The 10,312-nt window shown below is 37.7% G+C and overlaps 1 protein-coding gene across 6 annotated transcripts in view; it reads left to right on the top strand.

The window, feature by feature from the left end:
* Positions 1-2,074: 2,074 nt before the first annotated feature.
* The window catches only part of AGL (amylo-alpha-1,6-glucosidase and 4-alpha-glucanotransferase), an 80,507-nt gene continuing 72,269 nt past the window's right edge, over positions 2,075-10,312 (top strand). For 2 of the 6 annotated variants that reach the window (XM_081493250.1, XM_081493248.1), the window contains exons 1-2: positions 2,635-2,875; positions 2,955-3,101. In XM_081493250.1, the coding sequence (XP_081349376.1) occupies positions 3,020-3,101 (82 nt within the window). In that variant the 5' untranslated portion in view covers positions 2,635-2,875; positions 2,955-3,019. Of the gene's footprint in view, positions 2,430-2,634; positions 2,876-2,954; positions 3,106-10,312 lie in introns of those variants that run through there. The other 4 variants (XM_081493249.1, XM_081493247.1, XM_081493251.1 and 1 more) reach the window with 4 other exon arrangements.

The following is a 10,312-nucleotide window of genomic DNA, read 5'->3' as shown; positions in this document are numbered from 1 at the left end:
TAAAGTAATGTCTCTGCTTTTTAATATGCTGTCTAGGTTGGTCATAACTTTGCTTCCAAGGAGTGAGCATCTTTTAATTTCATGGCTGCAGTCACCATCTGCAGTGATTTTGGAGCCCCCCCCCAAAAAAAGTCTGACACTGTTTCCCCAACTATTTCCCATGAAGTGATGGGACCAGATGCCATGATCTTAGTTTTCTGAATGTTGAGCTTTAAGCCAACTTTTCCACTCTCCTCTTTCACCTTCATCAAGAGGCTCTTCAGTTCTTCTTCACTTTCTGCCATAAGGGTGGTGTCATCTGTATATCTGAGGTTATTGATATTTCTCCTGGCAATCTTGATTCCAGCTTGTGCTTCTTCCAGCCCAGCGTTTCTCATGATGTACTCTGTATATAATTTAAATAAGCAGGGTGACAATATACAGCCTTGACATACTACTTTTCCTATTTGGAACCAGTCTGTTGTTCCATGTCCAGTTCTAACTGTTGCTTTCTGACCTGCATACGGGTTTCTCAAGAGGCAGGTCAAGTGGTCTGGTATTCCCATGTCTTTCAGAATTTTCCACAGTTTATTGTGATCCACAGAGTCAAAGACTTTGGCATAGTCAATACAGCAGAAATAGATGTTTTTCTGGAACTCTCTTGCTTTTTGATGATCCAGCGGATGTTGGCAATTTGATCTCTGGTTCCTCTGCCTTTTCTAAAACCAGCTTGAATATCTGGAAGCTCACGGTTCACGTATTGCTGAAGCCTGGCTTGGAGAATTTTGAGCATTACTTTACTAGCATGTGAGATGAGTCCAATTGTGCAGCAGTTTGAACATTCTTTGGCATTGCCTATCTTTGGGATTGGAATGAAAACTGACCTTTTCCAGTCCTGTGGCCACTGCTGAGTTTCCCAGATTTGCTGGCATATGGAGGGCAGCACTTTCACAGCATCATCTTTCAGGATTTGAAATAGCTCAACTGGGATTCCATCACCTCCACTAGCTTTGTTCGTAGTGATGCTTTCTAAGGCCCACTTGTCTTCACATTCCAGGATGTCTGGCTCTAGGTGAGTGATCACACCATCGTGATTATCTTACAACCTTTAATTAATTATCTTACATAATTTACTTGTTTATCAGTCTCCCACCAATCACATGGAGGAGTTCCCTGAGGCAATGACTTTGTTTCATTGCTGCATTCCCAGTACCTTTGAGCCTGGCTAATGGTAGGTGCTCAAAAAACTATCCGTTGAATGAATAAACGAGCTGTGCGTTCCCAAACTCAGTTTTGGACCATTTGTAACTAGGCATTCTCAGGAAACTACTGAAACAAGTGAACATTTTGGTATCTTTAGTTTTTAACCCATTATTCTTCTTGGACCTACAGTAATTCCACAATAAAGAAATCAAGATTCTTCTCCATACTCCAAACCTTTTGTCCATTTTTCCTGGAAGACGGGCTTTCCTTTTCCCTCAGCCATGAATATCTCCTTGGGCATCCGCACCATCTTCTGAATGGCTGACCTGATACACGTGCAGCTGCAGCCAATATAGATTCTTAATCTTTGACGATCTTCCAGTCTATGCAGTGTATATTAGGTACAACCAGATGTTATAAACGCAAGTGTATTTGCCCTGTTGATTGTTTGCAGACTGGCCACGCTTTACCTACCTAGTCTTGCCATGTCTGCAGTCAGGTAGATGTGGACACGAGAAGGATAGAATGTCCGAGACTGTAGCCAGGCCCCTCATTTTAGACATGAGGAAATCAAGGCTCAGAGAATTTAAGCCAGGTAAACCGAGGCCACGTAAAAGGATCAAAACGATGACACAAAACATGCGGTAGAAAACGCAAAAGAAGCCAGGTGGCTTGCCTCTCGCCATTCAGCGAGTTCACAAAATAATCCTCTAGTGCAGCTCTACCTAGCCCTCTACCGCAGCATTTTAATGCTCAACTGCTAGCTCCCAGACAATAAAAGAAGCACGCCCCGGCCGTCGCACCTCCCTAGGGGCGAGAGAAAAAAGCGGCTCACAGCAGTCTCCCAGGCCTGGGCCAACAACGACTGGACTCTCGCGAGACTAGCGGTCCCGGAGAACTGGTGCCGAGCCTCCCGGAAGTGGGCGAGGGGACCTGTCAGCTCCCACCCCGGCTGTGTGCTCTTGAGGCCCCGAGGGGATCGAGGGTCTCCCCGGGGACCGGCGCGAGGCGGAGTCACGGAGAAGCTCTCTGCCACTCACACGGCGGCGTCGGCCCTGCCCCGGCTGCCGCCGCCCCTCCCTTTGCCCTTCACGGCGCCCGGCCTTCCTTGTCTGCAGCTTCCTTCTGCGCCTGGGCAGCCTGCCTTTCCCCTGTAGCTTTCCTTCCCGTCTCCTCCCCCGACTCTTTTAACACCGGAGTCGCGGGTCCCGCAGTGTCCCAGACGCCGCACGTATAACTTGCTCGGTGTAAGTGCTAGGAATGCCGCCGGCCTCCCGGGGAAATGCGTTCTTTCTATCTATAGCTCTGTCTGTACATTCTATGTTCACGGCAGCTATGCCAGGGGCAACAACTGCTTCCTTCTGTTCTCATCTCCCCATTGGTGGTTTCCGACCCGAATTTGGGAATGGGGAGATCTCCCACCTGTTATCTTTGAGCAGGCTAATCTCTTGTAAGCAGAAGTGCCATATGAAGCCTTCAGAGTCGCTTGGCTTGGGGCTGGGAATTTTACCCCCTACCCAACCTCAGGTTTTCCACAACGTATTGCTGTTCTATGAAAATACTTCATTTTTTTCTATTGTAATTTTTGCCTTGGTCTTGTGCTCGAAGGGAGGAAACAACTTTTCAATTTGCTTCTTCCGTTCTTATTTATAAGATTCATTCTCTGATAGGGTTAAAAACACGTTTTGAAGATGTAAGTATGTGGCTGTCAGCCCTAGAGAATTTAAGATAATAGTTATTTTCTTTATCTTAATTCCTTTCTCGTTTCATAGGGGCAACTCATTCGATTTTGGAGTTCTGTTAATTCTGAAAGATTTCAAATCCTCTAGAAGCCAAAATGGGACACAGTAAACAGATTAGGATTTTACTACTGAATGAAATGGAAAAGCTGGAAAGGACCCTCTTCAGACTTGAACAAGGTCAGTAGCAAGTCATTTGATTAGCTCTGTGTCTTTTACATTTTTAATTCATTGTCACTAACTTTTTCTGACTTTAGATATAATTTCCAAGGACTTTTCTAAACCTGATTTGTGTGAAGACATTTCTGTGTTCTAAAAAATATCACTGATGAAAGTGAAAAAGTTTTATTTGTCATGTTAGAATGAGGATAAAAAATTCACTTTACTTAGCTTGCTAACTTCCACTTAAGACAGAAATTGCATTTATAATCAGAAGATTGACAGTATATTTCCATTAGCATTTACTATTAAAACTTGGCAAATTGTTTCATAAGTAATTTTACTTTGCATATGTCTATAGTTTTGCTGTTTTATAGCTCTCACTCTTTTCCTTTACTGGACATTTGCATTAGTAAAATAGATCACAGCAAAAAGTAAACAATTATTTATGTTTATCAAAAGCCTCCCAACTGTGGAGAAGGTAAAAGTTGAAAATTTTTTTGCCAAATCAAAAGCGAAATAATTGATCAAGGTGTGTTGAAATATATTCTAGCTGTGATTTAAAAGATCAAATTATATTCCTATAAGATTAATCAAATAGATGCATTATTTTCTTAGGCTTATATTTTACAACATTGAAAAAAAAAATTCACACTCATTTATGTTAACATAACTTGTGAAGTAGAAGTTTAATGTATGAAAAGTAAAATGCCATTCCCTCTCTCATCCTACCAAATGGATGTCGATAGTAGTAAACATTTTGAAGAAAATTTTCCCCTGAATTTCTCAAGAGCTAATTTTTAAAAAAAAAATTTCGGCCGTCAAATGTTTCCTCCATGGCAAATCTTCATCTTCTTCCAACTCCAGTGCTGAACTTAAGATCACTAAGTACTAACTCCATTTTTGGCTTTCCTGACTCTGCAGTTTTCTGGTTTTGATTTTTTTTTCCCCCCATCCTCTTGAGTACTCCTGTCAGCTTGGTGGTGTCTTTGCTGAACTTTCTTCTTCCACATTTTGATTATGTATGTCTTCAAGGAATCCTTTCTTTTTTCACTTCTCCTGCCCTCAAAGAAGTATACGTTCTCATGGCCTCAGCTGTTGCCTCCATACTGATGACTCCTTTTGGAAGAAAGACCTTAAACTTTGCTTGCTTCTTAGAAGCAAGTGATTGTAATGGCAAGAGTAGAGAGCTAGAATTTTCCTGACTCTGCTGCTAACAAATTGTTTGACTTTGGGCAAGTCACATTAATTCTAAACATTATTTGTGATGTGAAGGTATTAATTTCCCCTTTTCTACATTGCTGAGTTTTGAGGCTCAAAATTAATAATAAATGGTTTTAAAGCCCCAAATAGATACAAAGGCTAGATCACTATATCTGTCAATTCTTACCCTGGATTCTTGCCTTCATCTCACTATCATGATATGGAAGAGCCTGAGGATAGCTCCAGTTGGTTTTGCTTAAATCTAACATGTCCAAAACCATCTCCTCACAATTCTCATATGTTTTTGCTTCTCAGCTTTCCTGTTTACTTTAGTGATGTCTCCATTTTCATAGTTTCCAAGACTAGAAACTTTGTGCTCTTCTTTGGAATTTCTTCTCTTTAACTACAGCTTCTCTTTAAACCCTGTAATTTCTTTCCAAATGTCCCCTCTTGCCTGCCTGTCTCTTCCATGTGCCTGAATATGGATGCTGAAATAATCTTCTTATGCTATCTCTTCTCTTTTTATTAATTGATGTTTATAAGGTTGTTTAAACACCTCTGCCTGGCTTCCAGGATTCTAAAATGGGATCCACCTTCCCTAGCCAAGATTTTATCTCATTGTTCATCATTATTAGTGTCCTACATCTTTACACTTCCCTTGTTAATTCCATTCGGAGTGGCTTTTCTTATGCCTGTTCTTACCCCTCCACTCCTGTCAGATTCCTCTGTGTCTATTAAATTCCTTTACTATCATTTTATGTGCTGCCTCCCTCTCAACCTTCAGCTAAAATTCTACTTCCTCTGTGAAGCTTTTTATTAATTTGTTGGTGTCTCTTTTCCTTGATTTGATTACACAGTGGACACAGGACAGTCAAGTGCTTAACAGTATAGCAGTATCTAAAATCTTAGTGTCCAACTATAGTTTAAGATCTGTAAAGATAGAAACAGTATTACAAATGTAGTGCAATGTACAACAGCTAATAAATCCTTGCTGGGTGATCTCTACTAAAGTGCCAATTAAAGCTAGCCTAGCTGTTTGAAGAAGGAGCTCTGAATAATATGGTTGACTCTAACTCTGATAAAGCCAGTAAATTCATCCAAATGATATAAATGGGAGCATGTCGAATTTTTTGTGCAGTAATGATTCACTCTATTATTTTAGAAGATAATTGTACTGTGAAAGATGAAGAGAAGGGACATTGGAGGCAAGAAATCATGAATAAGACTATTTTACAAATATGTCTGGTTTAACTACATTAGGGTTTAAAAAAAAAAGCGGACAGAGTATAAGATATTTTAAAATTCATAGGACTTGGTGACCAATTAGGTGTAAAGAAAAGCTCTGGCAAATTTTGGTTCTTTCACCAAGCCCTTCTTCATTTTTCTTTCCTTTTCACTTTTGCCTAAAAAATGATTCCTCCTCATTTTCAAGGCTAATATCTCTATGGACTCTTCTAATTTAACAAGTACAAGACCAAGTAATTAGCCTTTCCCTGTCTTTCTTGTCTCATTTAGTGGCAGAATAATGAGTAAAAGTCATTATTTCTCACACCTGGGATTCTTTCACTTTTTATGTAGGTTGGTCAAATTTAAATTTTTACTTGTTTTAAAAGAAAACATTTATAGAGGTTCCTTGATTAGGAGTCAAGTTTCTATAAATTGAGTGGAGGGAATAAGGTAGAAAAACTTAGTTTACAGTAATAGTGTAATTTCTCACCTTGCTAGTTTTATTGCCTGCAAGAGGGAAATGGCTAATCTGAGAAAAGTATTCCTAGTGTGTGAGGAATAAGATAGCCACACCATGTACTGCTGTTCTAAGCTAATTTTAGCAAACTGAGCTATTAATTATGGAAACTGACATACTCTAGGTATTCTGATGTTTCATTTACTGTATATAAAAATTTTAGTTTCAGGAATATGGATTAGAGGTTGCAGAGTGGCTATATATACCCTTTCAGGTATGCACTGCCTATCAGGATATAGAAAGAATAGGATTTAATTTTCTTTCTCTTCTCTCTTTCCTTTTGTCTCTCTGTGTATCTACCTATTTTGATTAGTTAAAATTAGTTAAGAGAAATTCCCTGGTGGTCCATTGGTTAGGTCTCAGTGTTATCACTGTCAAGGACCCAGGTTTGATCCCTGGTCAGGGAACTAACATCCCATAAGGTGTGTGGCACAACCAAAAAAATTTTTTAATATAAAAATAATTAAATTTTGCTAATATATGAATTGATTTGATGCTCTTGGTTCATATATCAGTTGAGTTATATACAAAAAAGATATATTCTGAGGAAAAAGTGGAGGTTATAGGTCTATAAGAGGTTGACAGTCACAGTGTCACTGGTTTGTTTACATTATGTTGCCATGAATTATACTTTTATCTAAGCCAGGTTAAATAGATATGCAAGTTACATTATCTTAAATAGTAGACTCTTAACCACACTTTGTAATGAGAAGCAGTGTAACCATAAATTTCTGTTTTACCTCAAGAGGTTGTCAAACTTAAAGATGAGTTAGAGAGTGTTTGAAATTTGCTGTTTTTGTCCTTTTCAGAAATGACATGTAGCTTTCTATAGTGTACTTAGAAAATATTCTCAGAAAAATTAAACACAGTCTAACTCTAAGGTAAACATGAATGAGAAAGTAAATTGCTTTTGCTGGAAATTGATGCTGTAGAGTTCAGTACATTTCTTTCCTATAAAGATTCAAATGGCAAATATTTTCAGCTTTGCAGGCTGCATGCTTTCAATTGCAGCAACTCAACTTGACCATTGTACTGTGAAAGCGGCCATAGATAATACATAAATGAGTGGTGTGACTGTTCCAGTAAGACACTATTTAAAGATAGGGGATATAGTTTACCAACCCTTGCTATAGGGAGAGCATTTTAAATATGTGTTTTTAGTAACAAGTCCATCATATGATTTCACCCATATAAATGAATATCTACTCACTTTAAAAAGTGATAACAAAATTTTCTGATCTGTTTAAAATCTACCCAATAAAGTATTTTAGTTGGTTTTCAGATCACCTCTTTAATATATAAAATGGGACATCTCTTTAGCTTATAAAAAAATTGATATATGTCAGGGAAATATATATATATATATTTACAAGCACATTTCAACATAAATATTTGCATAATTAATGAATGGATTTGAAAAGTTAAAATCATGGATTAGTACACATAGCTACCAAGAACTTTATCCATTAGGATTTGAGTATCTTTGCATTACATTTTTTTTTTAAAATCTGAGACCACTAAATAAACAGGACTTTAAATTACTTTATCACAAAATATTAAACCAAGACTTTCAAAATTAATGAAATGTATTTAATCACATTACTTTATGAGGGAGATTACTAATTTTTAGTGAGAGTTAAAAGATTTGTTCCATTAACTAATAAATAAAATTAATTATTTAAAATATTGTCATTTTATTTATATCTTATCCTTATTTTGTGTTTTATAAATTATATAATCTATTAAATTATCATAATATATATTATATAACTAAATATTCATATTTGGAGAATACTTGTCATTTTCTTCCAAAGGTAGACCACTGATCCAAATACTGTTTTAGAGGTTTTGGATGAGTTTTAACCTTTGTACTACAAGTTCTTTGAATCCTTGTGTAATTATAAAAACAATATTTGTATAAGCTGAACAGGGGACAGATTGTTTAACTGTCCTCAGATAGCTGATCTCTGATATTTGTACTTCAGAATGACACCATTACTTCTATAATAAATCATTCTTGGAAATGTAGTTCTCAAAATCACTTAAATATTAAAACTTCATATTTTAATCCTTTGGGCAATTTACTTTTCTCAGTCTCTCTCTTCATAATAATAGCTCTAATATAAAAATGATATTTCCCAATTACAAAATTATAAAAAGGTATAAAAGTCATTTTTCTATGCTTTTTGTTTCAAAACAAAATTGTGTTTATACTGTCTAAACACTTTTAATACCTGCTTATAGTATCATGATGTGTAAATTCCATCTCCCTGCTTACTGCCATATGTCATCATACTTTTTCCTAGAAAGGATTTCAGAAGGTCTATGTAGACACATGGACAGAGGAGCCTCGTAGGCTGCAGACCATGGGGTCCCTAAGAGTCGCAAACGACTGAGCGACTTCACTTTCCCTTTTCACTTTCATACATTGAAGAAGGAAATGGCAACCCACTCCAGTGTTCTTGCCTGGAGAATCCCAGGGACAGGGGAGCCTGGTGGGCTGCCGTCTGTGGGGTCGCACAGAGTCAGACATGACTGAAGCGATTTAGCAGCAGTAGGAGAAGGCAATGGCACCCCACTCCAGTACTCTTGCCTGGAGAATCCCATAGACGGAGGAGCCTGGTAGGCTACAGTCCATGGGGTCACTAAGAGTTGGACATGACTGAGCAACTTCACTTTCACTATTCCCTTTCATGCACTGGAGAAGGAAATGGCAACCCACTCCAGTATTCTTGACTAGAGAATCCCAGGGACGGGGGAGCCTGGTGGGCTTCCATCTATGGGGTTGCACAGGGTCGGACACGACTGAAGTGAGTTAGCAGCAGCAGCAGCAGCAGCAGCTTATAGACACATAAAATGTAACAAAATATTGAAAGTAACATATTATTAAATATCCCTTGATAATATGATTTATAGTGGCTTTATTATATTCCTGCTTACCGAATACCATTTGTACCATGATTTATTTAATAATTCTTAATCATTTATATATTTAATTTGTTGTGAGTTTAATTATAATAAATGAAACTGTGATGAACATCTTTATGATCTATGTTTACATCACTGATTAATTGCCTAGAACATAAATGTCTTTATGAAATTATTAGCCAGTAATATAAACTTTATTAATATTCTTAGTATATTTGTGCCAAATTGCTTTATAGAAAAATTTGTGCATGTAGCTACTTGGAAAAAATTAATAGTTTCACTGTGTAGTGTGAGAAGTAAAAGTGAGTCCCTCAATTTTGGCAAAGTTACTTGATAACTCCATTTGAATAATTTGTTTCTTGCTTGCCAAATCCATTTACTATGAGTAAATTTATATCCATATTTTGGTCCAATCCAGGAATATAGTTAGCAGTACTTATCACTTAATTATAAATTATAATTTTTTCTAGGAATGCCTAGAACATCTATTCCCTCATATTATTCATATTGCAGGATTTAAAACAGAACATTCATGTTTCCCTCAGCAAATATAGAAGTATTTAATTGGATTAGAATAAACTGGAAGAGTCCAGCATTTTCTTACCTCTTCCACTGGTATCTTTTCTTCACAAAGAATGTTTTACCCAGTGTTTAATATTGTGGTGTAGAATTTACCACCTGTCAAACAGCACTGTGAGGGATTTATTTCTTCCAAAGAGTGATTTTAGAGTGACTGAAATATATCTACATGTTCTCTACTTCAGGATTTGCCTTGGACCAACTGACATTCTTGATATATAAATAAATAGCAGTTCTTACTCATATTTCTGATTTATATCACCATCAGTTCAGTTCAGTCGCTCAGTCATGTCTGACTCTTTGCAACCCCATGGACTACAGCACGCCAGGCTTCCCTGTCCATCACCAACTCCCAGAGCTTGCTCAAACTCATGTCCATCGAGTCGGTGATGCCATCCAACCATCTCATCCTCTGTCGTCCCCTTCTCCTCCCTCCTTCAATCTTTCCCAGCATCAAGGTCTTTTCTAGTGAGTCAGTTCTTCCTATCAGGTGGCCAAGGTATTGGAGTTTCAGCTTCAGCATCAGTCCTTCCAATGAATATTCAGGACTGATTTTCTTTAGGATGGACTGGTTGGATCTCCTTGCAGTCCAAGGGACTCTCAAGAGTCTTTTCCAGCACTACCATTCAAAAGCATCAATTCTTTGGCTCTCAGTTTTCTTTATAGTCCAGCTCTCACATCCATCCATGACTACTGGAAAACCATAGCTTTGACTAGACAGACCTTTGTTGGCAAACTAATGTCTCTGCTTTTTAATATGCTGTCTAGGTTGGTCATA

Source organism: Giraffa tippelskirchi, chromosome 5 (assembly GCF_054371585.1).
Source record: "Giraffa tippelskirchi isolate mGirTip1 chromosome 5, T2T-mGirTip1v1.2.pri, whole genome shotgun sequence".
NCBI classification, from domain to species: Eukaryota; Metazoa; Chordata; class Mammalia; order Artiodactyla; family Giraffidae; genus Giraffa; species Giraffa tippelskirchi.
Note: the sequence above shows the minus strand (reverse complement) of the source record. Positions and strands in the feature narration are given on the sequence as shown.